This window comes from Aegilops tauschii, chromosome 1 (genome assembly GCF_002575655.3).
Source record: "Aegilops tauschii subsp. strangulata cultivar AL8/78 chromosome 1, Aet v6.0, whole genome shotgun sequence".
In the NCBI taxonomy this organism is placed as follows: Eukaryota; Viridiplantae; Streptophyta; class Magnoliopsida; order Poales; family Poaceae; genus Aegilops; species Aegilops tauschii.
In genome coordinates, this window is record NC_053035.3 from 496,416,153 (window position 1) to 496,432,679 (window position 16,527).

At 47.8% G+C, this 16,527-nt stretch overlaps 1 protein-coding gene across 1 annotated transcript; it reads left to right on the forward strand.

The window, feature by feature from the left end:
• Positions 1–7,798: 7,798 nt before the first annotated feature.
• Positions 7,799–9,605, forward strand: LOC109762112 (berberine bridge enzyme-like Cyn d 4). The gene has a single exon (XM_020320932.4). It carries the CDS (start codon positions 7,848–7,850, stop codon positions 9,468–9,470), a length of 1,623 nt encoding a protein of 540 aa, XP_020176521.1. The 5' UTR covers positions 7,799–7,847; the 3' UTR covers positions 9,471–9,605.
• Positions 9,606–16,527: the final 6,922 nt, after the last annotated feature.

Below are 16,527 nucleotides of genomic sequence, written 5' to 3' on the forward strand. Positions count from 1 at the left end.
GGCAGCGACGAAGACATCGTGTCCGGTCTAATCGACAGCGCCGCAGGTACGGAGGACCTCGATGATACAACTACATGCCAGAATCAGAAGAGGATATAAGTCTTGGACTCGACGAATTCGACGTCCCCAAAGACGTCCTTGATCTAGAAACTTTTCGATGATGGCTCATTGCTTCCGCGCAAATTATTAAAAGAGGGCATGAGAAGCTAAAAGCCGATCAAAACACGCTCAACGATAAGTGGGTAGAAGTCCGTGCAGCTGAGCAGGAGACCTCGAGCAACAGAGCACGGACCAAACCAAAACCTACCCACGACGGCATCTACTTCCGCCATTCGATGACGAAGTCGATGACAATCTGCGTTACAAACATGATAAAACAAATTAGCCCGATCATCATCCTTGGGGACGCCCCCCCTCCCGCCATCCCTCGCCATGAAGGCAAAGACCCAGTCATGTAATCCCCGCAATATGATCTGCGGGAAGAATTGACGGCTCAACATGCCCCATCACGGTCCATATACAGATCCAGGGATCCGGTGCTTGCTGGACATGCCGGATATCAGGAGTGGCTCGACAAGCATGACAGGGCTCGGGATAATACACGTGCTCGGACAACCATGGATGTTCAGCAAGCCATATCTCCAGTCCGAGGAGCCGCACACAGGATGTGCTTTACAGACGGGGTCATGCAACATCAGTTCCGAGAGGGGTTTAAACCCATCAATATCGAACAGTACGATGGAACCACTGACCCGGATGTGTAGATCGAAGGCTTCCTTCTCCACATCCATATGGCCCGAGGAGATAACCTCCACGCCATCAAATACCTACCATTAGAACTTAAAGGACCAGCAAGGCATTGGCTCAATAGCTTGCCCGAGAACTCCATCGGTAGCTGAGACGAGCTCGAAGATGCATTCCGTGCTAACTTCCAGGGCACTTATGTTCGCCCCCCCCCCCCCCCCCCCCCCCGGATGCCGATGACCTCGGCTACATCATCCCAACAGCCTGGCGAGTCTGCTAGGAAATTTGGAGTCGGGTTTTGATCAAGAAAAACCAAAACGTTGACTATCATGATGCATAAGCGATCGCTGCTTTCCGGTACATCATTCGTGATGAATGGCTAGCACGACATCTCGGACAAGACAAAATGAGGACCATGCAGGCCCTCACCTCCCTTGTGACTAGATTCTGCGCATGAGAGGATGGCTGTTTGGCCCGCAGTACTAGCCATAGTGGTGACCCCGGCACCTCGGAAGTACGTGATGAGAACAGGAAACCTCGACGCAACAAAAACAATAAGTGTTGCCATAAGGGAAATGGGAGTGATGCCAATGAAGCGACGATAAATGCCGGATTCAGTAATCTACAAAGTGTCCAGAAGAGAAGCCCTTTAAAGGGAGTAGAGATGGCCCAACTACGCTGGATAGGATACTTGACGAGCCTTGCCAGATCCATGGTACCTCGCACAAGCCTGCCAATCGTACAAATGGAAACTATTAGGTCATCAATCAAGCAGGAAAGATTGCAGCTGTTGGGAAACATAGTAGAAAACAAAACAAAATCGCCCTACGAACACCCAGGAACAATATGAAGATGCATATCGGGTTTGGATCAACGATCGTTACTGATTCCGGGGTGCAGTGAAAGTTGACGAGTCAGTGTAGATCGTATTGTAGTCCCTCAAACGTCGTCGATGATCCTGCGAACCGCCCTCGAATGATCCCTTGAACAGAAGACCGAAAGCACGGCCTCTCTACTTGGATACAAGCGTACGGTCTTCACGATCCGACAGCGCTTCGCCGTCCGGAACTAATCGTCGCCGGAGAACCACACCGGGCTTCCAATTATGAGTATTAGAGGTGGCTAGGGCTAGCTCTAATTACTCAACTAGGACCTTACGTGGGAAGCATCAGCCGGGGGTTCCACTCCGATGAGCGGTGGGAAGCGAGGCACCATTTGCGCTGAAGCATATACCTCCGGGGCTCCCGGCAATCCGGTGAGCGAGTTGCCGGACATGGGGAAGACAAGCCACGACCGACCGTAGACTAGTGTAGTGTATCAGTGTCGTGGGAGTGAAGCTCCGCACGACCGTACATGCACATAGTTTTAAATTTTTTAGTTGAAAATATGTCCAAAATGCAACCGTTCTCGTCCAGTTTGTATGAAATCCATCATATTTGTACGACATCCGGTTGTGTTAGCATGAATTTCATGCGGTTTGTTGAAAAGGAGTTTGAAAGGTATGCGGCTAGCGTTGCATGTCGACCTCCCGCATCCATGTCCGCAGACTGGTCCACTATTCTCGGACAGATGCGGGAGGATTTTTTTGGGTTGCCGTTGAAGATGCCCTACGGCTCCATGTACTAGGCCTTCCACATACCCAATGTATAGCGACTGGATGTTGATAGTTTGATACGTTCATGTTGTCGCTCTGTGCGTGTATATACTTGTAGCGGCAGATGATGATGATATCTCCCCCACAAAAAAAATTAAAAAATGGTGATGATATCTCGTGTTAGAAGTTACGTATCATCAAACGTTGAATTCTCGGGATGAGGTTTCTAGTGGCACAACCGTAAGCAGTGGACCGAACACAAGCAAACAACCACACGACTGCATGTGACATATTGCACAAGATAGGTAAGAAAGAAACATATGCCAAACTGTATGCACATCGGTTTTATTAGGCCCCACGTACTAAGGCCTTCCACGCACGCATTGCATAGAGACTGGATGGAGAAGTTAGCAGGTGAACGTATTGGGCAAGAACACGGCAGTTCCTTCGGGAAAAAGGTTTTGCGATGGTACACGTGATCTAGCGGAATCAATTTTTTTTATAAAGTACGCCATCCATGAAATTTGACATTTTCTAAATTTTAATATATATATATATATATATATATATATATATATATAAAGAGAGAGAGAGAGTAGAGTACACTACAAAGTAGGAAAGGGACAATTGCATAATAGCAACTCCAACGCAATGATCCAAACGGACACGAATTTTGTCTCGTTCTTCGTCCGTTAAGGTCGCTCGTCCGTCTAGCGGACATGAGGCGAACACGCATGACCCGTGGATGAACCCAACACACAAGACCAAAAAGCGGACAAGTGAGGCTGCCGGTGTGGATGAGATGCAGCTTTCCTCCCGTGCCGCCACGGCGTGCACCGCAGCCGCCGCGTTCCTCTTGCGTTGCCGTGTTCCTCTATCGCCACGGCTTGCACCACCCGCCGCGTTCCTTGGCCACCATGACACGCACCACCGGCCACCCGCCCGCCGCAGCTGCCGCCTTCCTCCCACGTTGCCCGCAACGTTCCTCCTTCACCACGGCCCACTGCTCGCCGCCGCTGACGCGGCAGAGGCCGCGTTCCTCCCGCGCACCTGCATTTTCGCCCGCCGTAGCAGCCGCGTTCCCCCTGCGCGCCTGCAATTCCTCCCTGAGGTCTCCAAGCCGCCGAAGATCTCCCCGCTACTTTCGCCAAGATTAGAACGGGAGGCGGCGGCCAGCGTCGGTGGCCCTGCCAGTGAGCACCACGGTGACCTGCGTCGGTGGCCTCGTCGCGGCGTTTGTGGAGGAAGTGCGACGCGGCGGTTATGGAAGAAATGCGGGGTCGCTGATAGATGGGACCAGACCGGGCACAAGAGGGCAGGAGCGGATGAGGGGAGCGTCCGCTTTTGTCCGTTGCGTACCCATTTGTCGCTCATATTTGCGCCCAGTTTGGGTTGGGGTGGATAATAAACGGACGGCAGGCGGACACGGGCGTCCGTTTGGGTCGCCTCGTTGGGCCAAGTTTTCTTTCCGGATGACTCAAACTAATAAAATGGGTCGCTCAGTTGGAGTTGCTCTAAGTGCCCCCTAGTTCGTACCTCTCAATTACAAATTGGTACTCATTTTTCAACTATGCACATTGACACCCAGACTATTTTTCCTTTGATGTAAAAATTCAGGTACACCTACGCATAGACAGGACTTTAACCAAAAGGCATAGACATAAGATGTACGCCAAGCGTCTCAATTGTTCATAATAAAATGGCGAAGAAACATTTTGAAGAATGCCAAGTAATTGAGTTAACAAAAGGATGTCTCTCTGTTTTGCCAAAAAAAAGACGTCCCTCTAATTTGGAATATTTTGCGATCAAAAGTTACTCGATAACTAAAATAGGGGCAGCATCTTCTGCATGACCTGTACCAAAGGAGGAAACCAAAACAGCCCAGTCCAATAGTTCTGTTTGCAAAAATGTTTCACCGAAGGTTGGTATAGGCAACAGCACAGAGGATACGGAGCTTTACTGCAATGAGGTGAAGTGGATTAGCATAGGTTAGATTAGACACAAAACATATACTCTATTCATTGCAAAATATAGTGTGCCCACGCTTACCAAGGTCCAACTTTGATCATAAATTTAACCAACGAGACCAACTGCGGCGTAAGAAAAAATTATATAATTGAAAACTTCTTTTGAATACGAATTCACTGGTATAACTTTTGCTCCCACTACAGTCGATCTTGTTGGTTAAATTTATGGTCGAAGTTGAAGCACAGAAATTGAAGAAGCACCATGTTTTAAAGCGGATGAACTATTGAACTCTTCTTACTATTCTAACTAGTCAACCTTCCTGTGTATTTGCATGCGCTAGTTGTTGTAGAATTAATAAAATGAGACGTAGAGCCTCGTCGCGTCCACTCTTTGTCATCAGCCGACCATGTAGCCCTTGATCCTTGAGAAAGATCCTTTCAAGAACTTGAAACCACTGTACGCAGGCTTCATGGCGGCTGCCAACTGTCATAGTTTTGTCACGGTAGATTTTAAGGACTTAATCGTGAGGCCAACACATCTAAGTGGGTCTTCAAACACAAGCTTTGTCCCGATGGTACCCTTGATCGCTATAAAGCGCGCTGAGTCGTTCGTGGCTTCCGGCAGCGTGCTGGCATTGACTTCACCGACACCTTCGCTCCGGTTGTCAAGCCCGGCACGATACGCACGGTTCTCCATCTTGCAGTCTTCCGTGCTTGGCCGGTACACCAGATGGACGTCTCCAACGCCTTTCTTCATGGTCATCACGAGGAGCAGGTCTTCTGCCAGCAGCCCACCGGGTTTGTTGACCCGGCGCTTCCCGACCACGTGTGCCTGCTTTCGCGGTCCTTGTACGGACTCAAGCAGGCTCCGTGCGCTTGGTACCAGCGCATCACGGCGTTTCTCCACCCGCTTGGGTTCCGCTCCACCCGCTCGGACGCATCGCTCTTCGTCTATCATCAGGGCTCTGACACGGCCTACTTGCTGCTCTATGTCGATGACATCATTCTGGCGGCATGTATGGCTGGTCTTCTCAGTCAGCTCACGGCTCGTCTTCGTGCTAAGTTCTCCATCAAGGACTTGGGTCCTTAATTTGCACTACTTCCTCGGTGTTGAGGTGGTGTGCCGTCCGGGTGACTTCTTTCTTCATCAGCGGAAGTACGCTCATGAGCTCCTGGAGCGCTGGCATGCTTAACTGCAAGCCTGCCGCTACGCCTGTTGATACGAAGGCCACGCTTTCTGCCACGGATGGTTCTCCTACTTCGGATGCTGCTTTCTACCGGTACATCGTTGGTGCTCTCCAGTACCTCACTCTAACTCGACCAGAGATTCAGTATGCCGTGCAGCAGGTGTGTCTTCATATGCATGCTCCTCGGGACATTCACTGGGCCGCTGTCAAGCGGATTCTCCGCTATGTCTGTGGCACTATGGATCTTGGCGTCACGCTTCACGCCTCCGCCGACACCGCCCTCACCGCCTACTCCGATGCAGACTGGGCGGGCTGCCCTGACACTCGTCGCTCCACCTCAGGCTATTGTGTCTACCTTGGACCCTCACTTATCTCGTGCTCGTCCAAGCGGTAGCCTACGGTCTCTCGTTCCAGTGCTGAGGCTGAGTATCGTGCGGCGGCCAACGCCGTCGCCGAGTGTTTATGGCTTCGCCAGCCGCTTCAGGAGCTTTCTTGCCCTATTGACCGTGCCACAGTGGTCTACTGCGACAACGTATCGGCGGTCTACCTCTCCGCTAACCCGGTGCATCATCGACGGACCAAGCATATTGAGTTGGATATTCATTTTGTTCGGGAACAGGTTGCCCTTGGCCATATTCGTGTTTTACACGTCCCTACTTCCCAGCAATTTGCAGATATCATGACCAAGGGCTTGCCTACGGCATCATTTGAGGAGTTCCGGTCCAGTCTTTGCGTCAGCCGCGGTGCCGCTTCGACTGCGGGGGGTGTTGAGTATATGTGTTGTGCATATCTGTGTACTGGGCCCACCTCCTAGTTGCCTTGTATAGTTGAGGTCGTGGGCCACTCCTGTACATCATATATATGTGTGTTTGCACCTGAGGAATACAACACGTAATTTCCACATCATACACTTACTAAATTAACCAAGGTAATTAGAAATTGGGGCCCCTACAAATTTGGGGGCCCTGTTCTGTCGCCCACTTTGCCCGTGCTACTAGACGGCCCAATTGTTCATAAAAATGGCAAATAAACATTTTGAAGAATGTTGAGTAATTCTCTGTTTTGCAAAAAAAAAAGAGTGAGAGATGTCCCTGCAATTTGGAATATGTTGCGAACAAAAGTTACTCGGTAAATAGGGGCAGCATCTTTTGCAGGAACTCTACCAAACGAGGAAACCAAAACAGCCCAGCACAATGGTTCTGTTTTCCAAAAATGGTTCACCGAAGGCAGGCGTAGGCAATACGCAATAGCACCGGGGATATGGAGCTCGACTGCAATGGGGATGAAGTGGATTAGAATAGGTGAGATTAGACACAAAACATTATATTGATTTCTTGGTACTGTTCTTCTAATAACTTTGCCAAGTTGATTTCCTCCACCGTTTTTTTTCTTGTACGGAACTTGTGCATCAATCAATAGTTGCCACACTTGTGCATCAATCAATCATGGCAAGGACACCGAGGACGACAATTTTACACATTGTCCTAACCCTCTGCATCCTCTGGGGTCAAAACACGCCCATGCTACTAGACGGCCCAATTGTTCATAAAAAAAAGGCAAATAAACATTTTGAAGAATGTCGAGGAATTGAGTTAACAAAAAGATCTCTCTCTATTTTTCTTTTGCAACAAAAAAAAAATATGTCCCTGTAATTTGGAATATGTTGCGAACAAAAGTTACTCAATAACTAAAATAGGGGCAGCATCTTTTGCAGGAACTCTGCCAAACGAGGAAACCAAAACAGCCCAGCACAATGGTTCTGTTTCCAAAAATGGTTCACCGAAGGATATGGAGCTTGGATCCGGCTTGCCTGCTCCCTCCCCATTCTCCCATCCGTGCTCCCACTTCATCCTACGGCTGTCTTTTTTTCTTTTTCCTTTCTAATCTAATCATCTCCCCTCTGATTTTAAGGGGGTGGGGCCGGGCCTTATTTTGTTCTAATCAAATCAAGCCACGTACGCGGGAGCACGGATGGGCGCACGCGCGGGGAGCAGGCAAGTCTCGTCCATGAAGCTTGACTGCAATGGGGGTGAAGTTGATTGGTATAGGTGAGATTAGACACAAAACATATACCGTATTGAACTCTTGGTACTAAAGTTGGTCTCTAATTTCCTCCACCATTTTGCTTTTTCTTGTACGGAACTTATTGGCCAGTTGTGGAACCACTCCGTCAACTATATATGACAGATGATGCTTCAACTACCCCATGGGACATGTGGTTGGCAAAATCAAAATTCATACATATTTTTTTGAGAAGAAAAATTCATACAGATGATGCTTCAACTATATATATAGTTGCCGCCTTCTATATAACGCTCACAGCCATAGTTGCCACCACTCGTGCATCCATCAATCATGCCAAGGACACCGAGGACGACAATTTTACACCTTGTCCTAACCCTCTGCTGCATCCTCTGGGGTCAAAACACTCCCTCTCTAGCTTCCACTGCCACTGCAATCGATGAATTCCTTGGGTGCCTCTCGGCGGACATCCCGTCTGGCCTCATCCAGACCCCGGCAACCCCGTCGTCCTACTCTGCCCTCCTGCTGTCCACCGCCCGTAACCTCCGCTACATCCTGCCAGACACCTCCAAGCCTCTAGGGATCATCGCGGCCACCGAGCACGCCCACGCGCAGACCACCGTGCGCTGCGGCCGCCGCCACGGCGTCCGCGTCCGCGTGCGCAGCGGCGGCCACGACTACGAGGGCCTCTCCTACGCCTCCGTCCACCTCCACAACCACAACGAGCCCTTCGCGGTGCTGGACCTCGCCGCTCTCCGGGCGATCCACGTCGACCCGGCGCGAGCTGAGGCGTGGGCCGAGTCTGGCGCCACCGTCGGCGAGCTCTACTACGCCGTCGGCGCCGCCAGCCGCTCGCTCGGGTTCCCGGCGGGCTCCTGCCCCACCATGGGCGTCGGTGGCCACCTCAGCGGCGGCGGGTTCGGCTCGCTGGCACGCAAGTACGGCCTCTCCGCCGACAACGTCCTCGACGCGGTCGTCGTGGACGCCGACGGAAGGCTGATGAACAGGAGCAGCATGGGGGAGGACCACTTCTGGGCTCTCCGTGGCGGAGGCGGCGAGAGCTTCGGCGTCGTGCTGTCGTGGAAGGTGCGGCTGGTCCCCGTGCCGGAGACCGTCACGGTGTTCAGCATCGTCCGGTCAAGGAATCAGTCCGCCATCGAACTGATCACCAAATGGCAAGAGATGGCGCCGGCTTCACCGCAAGAGCTGTACCTCCGCGTGCTCGTGCTGAACCAGCAGGCTAATTTCCAGGCGCTGTTTCTCGGCCGGTGCGGCGGCCTCTACCGGCTCATGCAAGACCACTTCCCCGAGCTTGGAATGACGGAGCAAGACTGCGAGGAGGTGAGCTGGGTGCAGTCCACGGTCTTCTTCGGCTTCTCCACGACGTCCGTACCGCCGGAGCAGCTCCTCAACAGGAGCAGCAATCCGAGCTACTATCTCAAGGCCAAGTCGGACCACGTGCAAGAGCCCATCCCAAGGGACGTGTGGGAGATCATATGGACGGCGTGGCTGGAGAAGCCCGAGGCGGCGCTGCTCATGCTGGACCCTTACGGCGGCGTGATGAGCAGCATCCCACCGTCGGAGACGCCGTTCCCGCACCGGCAGGGGAACCTCTACCAGCTCCAGTACTACTCCTTCTGGTACGAGAACGGGACGGCGGCGGCGGAGAAGCGAATCAGCTGGGTCAGGGGGCTGTACAAGGAGATGGAGCCTTACGTGTCCAGCAACCCAAGGGCTGTGTACGTCAACTACAGGGACCTTGACCTGGGCACGAATGAGTTGGACGGTGACGTGACGAGCTACGAGAAGGCTAGAGTCAGCTGGGGAGACAAGTATTTCAAGGGAAATTTCAAGAGGTTGGCAGCTGTGAAGACCATGGTGGATCCCCATGATTTCTTCAGGAATGAGCAGAGCATCCCTCCTCTTCCCGCTGCCAAAATGATAGATTCCATTTGAGACTCTTAATTTCGGTCTCTATTGCTAAATTTGTGCGTCTTGGTGACGTGACGTGTTTATAATATTCATGGATGAAAAAGTATGTGTATCGTGTCAAGTTTATGAAAAATAATAAATAAAATGGAATGATATTGTCCCTTTGTCTAAACTTTTTTTTAAAGTACAAACACAAGCGCTCATACATACGTACATACACTCACCATTATAATAATACTCAAGGGGATGACTCCAACCAAGAAAGAAACATCCACCAAGTGTTAAACATAGTAGGACCGTGTGACTTCTCTATACTATTGTACCATACAAGTTTATCATTACCATGATTCAAAAGGGTCACTGTGAACAACATAAAAGATAACTATAAACCATCTCAAAGTTTCATGATTCGATGCATGAGTGGCAGTCTGCAAGACCGACATCAATGTGACTACCATGTCTTAGGGCATCTCTAACCCATCTCTTATAATGCCACAATGGAGTAAAAATTCGATTTTACTCCCTTACGACGCACCAAACTGATCCCTTATCCGCAATAAGGGAGTGCATTTTTTACCCCAACTCTCTATTTTCCTTAAAATTTCTCTATTTTTACTTCATCCCGCCACGGCCGAGTAAAAGTGGCGCCTCTCCCTCTCGCCGCACTGCCTCATGCCGCTGCCACCCCCCTACCCCCCCCCCCCCCCCCCCGCGCCGCCGCCTGCTGGCTCGGCCGGAATGGATAGGTAGGCCCCTTCTCTCACCCCGCCGGGCACTGGCGCCGGCTTTTCGCTACATGAATTGACCAACGCGTCACCGCCTCCACCGAAAAAAAATGGGAATCAAGAAGACCCACCGTGTCAAAGCTCCTCCTCCAACCGCTCCGATGGTCTCCGGTGTGGCCACCGCCTCGCCGACAATGGCACGCCGCCCTCCGGCCGCGCTTACCGGAGGCAAACAGGCTCGAAAGCCGACGGCGGCGGCGTCAGCGCTTGCGGAGGCGGCCACTGGATCGGTAGTGATTGTTGGTGATCGGTAGAGATGAACACGGCTGAATTCCTCGCGTCGTTGGAGTTCTCGGCCTCCGTTGGCCTTGATGAGCTCAACTACGACTTGTTTTGGGAACATTCGGACACCCAAGACATGGAGGTCGAGGAGGATATGCCCGAGGAGGAGGAGGCCGAGGAGTTGGGGATTGTGGAGGTGACCGAAGCAAGCACCAAGGGCCAACGGTGGCACACCCAAAACTACAACCACAAGGAGGACATTAGTCTAAAGAAGGCCGAGGAACGTGCTATCATGTTCATGAATCCAAACACAATGGATGAAACAGCAAGAAAGTATAGGGAGATTACTCATGGAGAGATCTTGGAAGCCTCTCTTCCGAATGTTGGTGGTGGTGGCCGAGGGGGTGCTGCTGTTGGTGGTGGTGGTGATGGTGGTGGTGGTGGCCGAGAGGATGCCGGTGTTGATGGTGGTGGCTGAGAGGACGGTGGAGTTGATTTCTTCGCCGACGACATCGTTTGAGTGGAGGTGGCTGAGGGGGGTTGGCTCGATCCACAACATATGCATTGCTATATTTGTGGTGATTTTGGCAAAAACCTTGTGTTCGAAGTGATGTCTTTTGCGTGAACTTCGCATGTTTTCATTTGAAAAACTAGATGATGAAACTTTATGTTATGGCAATTATGCTATGCATGTTTTAGTTTTAATGTTTTTAAGATGTATATTGTGTAGTGTTTGATGTCGATGCAGCTAGGACAAAAAAACTATAAAGTTTGGTTTTTTACTCCACTAACTATAGGGGGTCCGCTAGGTGCGGCCACTGTTAGCGTAGTAAAAATATACTTCACTAACTTTACTCCGGCAGATACTCGGTTAAGTTTTAGGGGATTGCTTAGAAACGCCCTTACATTGTAACTTATCCTAATCCCTGTTCAATTTTTACTCATCATCAGTCGCCAAAAAAAAAAATCTACTCATCATCAAGTCAGTGGCAAACAGATGCGGTTCTTCAGATGACGTGGACACGAGAGGCGTTGGAAGGTGCGCACACGAGGGTCGTGACGCTGATAGCTAGCGAGACCGTGGAAAATGGGGACACTGTCTTGACGATCGAGATACGTTGAATTCCATCTGGGGCCATTTTAGTAACTACATATAGAATGGATAGGACTCCCATGTCCAGCATGATAGCCCAGCACGGCTAAAGAGCCGTGGTGATTGTAACATACTCCCTCCCTTTTTAAATACAAGTTTTTTTTAAAGATTTCAACATAAACTACATACAGATGTACATACACATATTTAAGAGTGTAGATTCATTTATTTTGCTTTATATGTAGCTTATAGTGAAATTTTTAGAAAAACTTATATTTAGACACGGAAGGAGTAGTTAGCGTGAAAACGGCACTGGTCGAGCATGACAATCCATGTCAGAGAATGGGTTAGTTAGATGAGCTCAAATCATAGTTTTCAACATTGTTTTTCTGGAGAACCATGCGAGTGGGCCATCAATTCACTACTACAAAAACAGTTTCCACTAACGGGCAAAAAAAGCTCCATAGTAGCGGACATCCTGTACGCTACTAAGAGCATTTATAGTCGGACTTAACAAATTCAGCCCTTCAAATGTCCGCGAACGCGTCCGGACGTGTTTGTGGACACCGACCGGGCACCCTTTAAATAATGTAATTCACATCCGGACACTTTAATTATCATATTTTAAATTCATACAAACTCATGCAACTACATAGATGCACACACAACATCCGGCTACTCCATCACTACTAACTAAACATGATGTTGGACTACTAAAATTTGGTATGTTTGGCTATGATGGAGTTCATCCACGGCTGTCATTGCCCTTCCCGGATATGAAGATACCCGTCTCTTTAGGGATGGTGGCATTCATCCTCACGACCGTGCTACATCCATGAACAAGGAGAAACTTGCTCCCTTGTACATCCGAGAATGTGGAGTCATTGGTGAGCCCAATGATGTTGAGAAGGTACATGACATCATGCACCGTGTGTTCGGCAATGTGCTTCTGCCCAAGGTTGGGAATTAGCATGAGATCTATACTGGTTGATTTGTTGATGGCTATGAAGACCAAAGTGGGTTCGAGTGCTACCTTTGATGTGTCCAAGTGGTTGTGGGAGGAGATGTACATCATGGTCATTTACCAGAAGGTACCCATATATGCTACATTTGGCATGTGCTTCCTGAACTCTATGGGCAGTTCGCAGGCCAGGAGAGTCTCTTTCTTCTCTAGACAACCTCACTGTGCATGAGGTCAAGCAGCTAAAAAGGAAGAAACGTGCGGAGCCTCGCTACCTGGCTGATGATCCCGAGGATGTGTATGCCACTTCTAGTGATGAGGACTTTGAGTTGGAGACTGGGTCCAAGCCCTCTTGGGTTGCTAAACTGACTGCCAAGGTGAAGAAGACTTTTTTGCTTGCAGGCTCACATTCAAAAGAAGCTTTATGAAGCTCATGTCAATGAAAAGCTCGCCAGACGCAGACAGATTCAGACAATGAGGCACCTCAACATTCAGGTTGATAGTGGCACTGAGAAGAGCATCAGCCCTGAGGATCGTTGGATCTTTGAGAACAACAATTGGACTGATGATGAGGCCTCTGTCCCACCTGCCATGTCTACCTCTGTTGCCGTCGAGGATGATGATATCATGGAGGAGGATGAGGAGTCTAATGGTGGAGATCCAAATGATGATGATCCAGAGAAGACCGAGGAGTCAGAGGGGGACTACTGTGTTAGAAAATTAAGTGATTAAATGGTTAATATGTTAATTACCATAAGTTAAAGTGGGCCCAATAGTTAATTACGGGATTAACACTAATTAATGATAATTAGCAATTTGCGCCTGTGATTGGGGGGCTAATTAAGATTATGGTTAGGTCCTACGTCATATACAGCGCTATATATAAAGGAGGGCATCCCTGCACCTAATTGATCGTCGTATCGTTTAGGATAACAGTGCCCTCCGAAATTTATTCCAAATCCAATCGGGAGTGCGCTGGACGTTGACGTGAATGCCTAACTTTGCTTCGGCGAGGTGCCGGAGTGACCTGCTACGTTGCTACAGTTCGTCATTCGACTCTACTTCCTCCACCGTGATGGCCTCTCCAAATGGAGGTATAAACACACTACTGTCCACTAATTTCCGCATCAAATCAAGTAGTGTTCATGTGTATTAGATAAGATCCGACTAGCAATTGCATAATCCCAGCAATATATTCTAACATTTGGTATTAGTAGCCGGTTGGATCTAATTACATGAATTTATTTGAGGAAATTAACAGTAGATTAATCTGTCTGATTGAACTTGCCAGAAAAATCGCATAATTAGGCCTCGCCCGCGCACATCAGGTGGTGCTGCCACCACCGTGCGCCTCAGGGTGGTGTTGTTGTCGCCGTGCGCATCAGGAGCCGCCGCACGCCTCAGGCAGTGCTCCCGCTGCCGTGCGCCTCAGGCCGGTGCTCCCGCTGCCGCGCGTGACGCCTTAGCCCCGACTGCCGTGCATCGGTTCCATCCTCGCAGAGCTGACTCACCCCCGCAACAATCGCTTATCCGATCCGGATTTCTCGTGGGTGGCGGCGGCGCAGCAGAAAGCTAACTCGATTAGGGATGAGATTATTGCATCTATAGTCCTCGTAGTCGCTGGCGACGTCCAACTTGGTCCTGGAACTTGCGTATTGCTGCAATACAGTCCTGGATATGAAAATACGTGATCAATACGGTTCCTGAGGTTGAAACAACAGTCCTGGCTCTACATGTTGTGTACGTATCTCGTATTTCTACAGCTGATGGGCCCATATGTCTGTGGGCTGACAAATAAAAAGAAAAAAGGACAGTTTGGGGATTCGAACCCGCAACCTCTGGCCCATCACTGCACGATCTATCCACCAGGCCAAGTCTGTGGTGTATGTGAAATCTAGACGCACTCTCTATTATATGCATATCATTGTCTTTTAATAATTTCGTGAATTTTTGAAATGTCATGAGATTTTTCTAAAAAACGTTCATCGATTCAAAGAATGTTCGTGATTCAAAAATAAAAGTTCGTGTCTACAGAAAACGTCCATGAGTTTTTTTAAAATATTAAAAACAATGTTTGGGAATTAAAATAAAGATTTCGAAATTTTATAAAAATGTTCACTCATTCAGAGAAAATATTGATGAATTCAAAAAATGTATTTCACAAAGAAAAAATGTTTCCTAATTTCAAAAGTTGTTCCCGAATTTGAACAAATGTTCGCCTATGCAAAAAAAAAACTTGTGGACGAGTTCCAAAAAACATTTACGCAATTTCAAGAAAATGTTCTTGAATTCAAAAAAGATCCTGGAATTTGTAAATGTTCGCAACTTTAAAATTATGGTGAACATTTTTTTCAGTTTGGTGAAAAAAGAAATAAATTCGAAAAATGTTCACCCCAATTTATAAAATGTTTATTGATTTGAAAAAATGTTCATGAAATAAAAAAATAAACGCAGTTTCAAAAAAATTGTACGTATTGAGTGCAGGGGGGGGGGGGGGGGACGCTCCAGGTCGCTCGTGCCAAATAGGAGACCGCAAAAAAATGAGAACAAAGAAAAAACACACTGAAGACAACTGGGTCGGAGCTTTAAAACAAATAATACACATTGCACCTGTTATTTTGAAGTAAAAAAAAGGATTTTTACTGCCTGAAAAATTCCAAACATTTATGTATACGCATGTATAGTAGTGTAATATAACTATGCAAAATTCCATCAATATTCGTGCTTGCATGTGAGAGAAACAAAAAAGGATAAATATATGAAAAAAGACTTGTTGAACAAAAATTCATCGAAAACACTAACATCATGTTTTGAATTATTGAACAAATTATGAAATTTAGAATAGGAATATATAACCAAGAACAATTTGAAAATCCAAGAAAAAAATTGCAAATATTTTGTGCATGCGTGAGCAAAAATTTGGAAATGGAAACATTAAGTTCTAATAAGTTTTTGTATACTGTGACCAATATTTGAAATTTTCCCTAATTTTAATTTTTTACAAATTAAAATAAACAAAAAAGGAAGAAAAGAAAAAAGAAACTATCAGATATATGATTAGGTCCTCTTTCGTTATTGCCCAACGATATTGCGAATTAGGATTTTATTAAATTAGCCATGTTATTAATCAGACCAACGTAGGATTAATATCATGCATTTTTATTATTTAATGTGGATATTTTAATAATTCATAAATTTAATATCCATATTATTTATGTTTTATTCAGCTTTGAACCCATCAGTTATTTCTGGGCTCCTAAACGCAATTGAGCACCTCGATGGGACTAACTTCTACATGGAAGGAGCAGATTTCCATTAACCTTGGGGTCATGGATCTTGACTACACACTTAGGGAGAAGGCTCCAGTTCCCTTGTCCTCTGATGATGAAAACCTTGCTGAGAGAACTAAGGTTTATGAGGCTAACAAGAAGAAGTGGGAGCGCTCCAATCGATTGTCCCTCATGATCATGAAAAGCACAATTACTCTTGGGATTAGGGGAGCTATCCCCGATTCCGAATGTGCTAAGACTTATCTGGCATCGGTGGAGGAACAATTTAAAGGCTCCACAAAAGTCTATGCCAGTACACTGATCATGAAAATGCTCACCACTAAGTATGATGGTGCAAGCGGTGTGAGAGAACATATCATGACTATGAACGATATGCCGCAAAATTAAAGGGCATGGACATGGAGATTTCTGAGGGCTTCTTGGTTCATTTCATTATGACATCCGTTCCTGTGGAGTTTGGTCCATTCAAGATCAACTATAACACACAGAAGGAGAAGTGGACCATGGATGAGCTCGCGGCTATGTGTGTTCAAAAAGAGGAGCGACTTAAGGTTGAGAGAAAAGATTACGCTCATCTTACTTCCATGAACTCAGGGAAAAGAAAGTTTAATGGTGAAAATAAGACTCGAGAAAAAATTAGGTCCTTCACATAAGGCTGAATCAAACAAGTCTGGGGCCAAAAGGTCAAAGCTTTCTGTTGCTAAGGATCCTTCTGCACCTAAGAAGCCTT

What these genes read in the sequence shown, in the direction of transcription:
- LOC109762112 (XM_020320932.4), top strand. Translation starts at nt 7,848, where the DNA reads ATGCCAAGGACACCGAGGACGACAATTTTACACCTTGTCCTAACCCTC.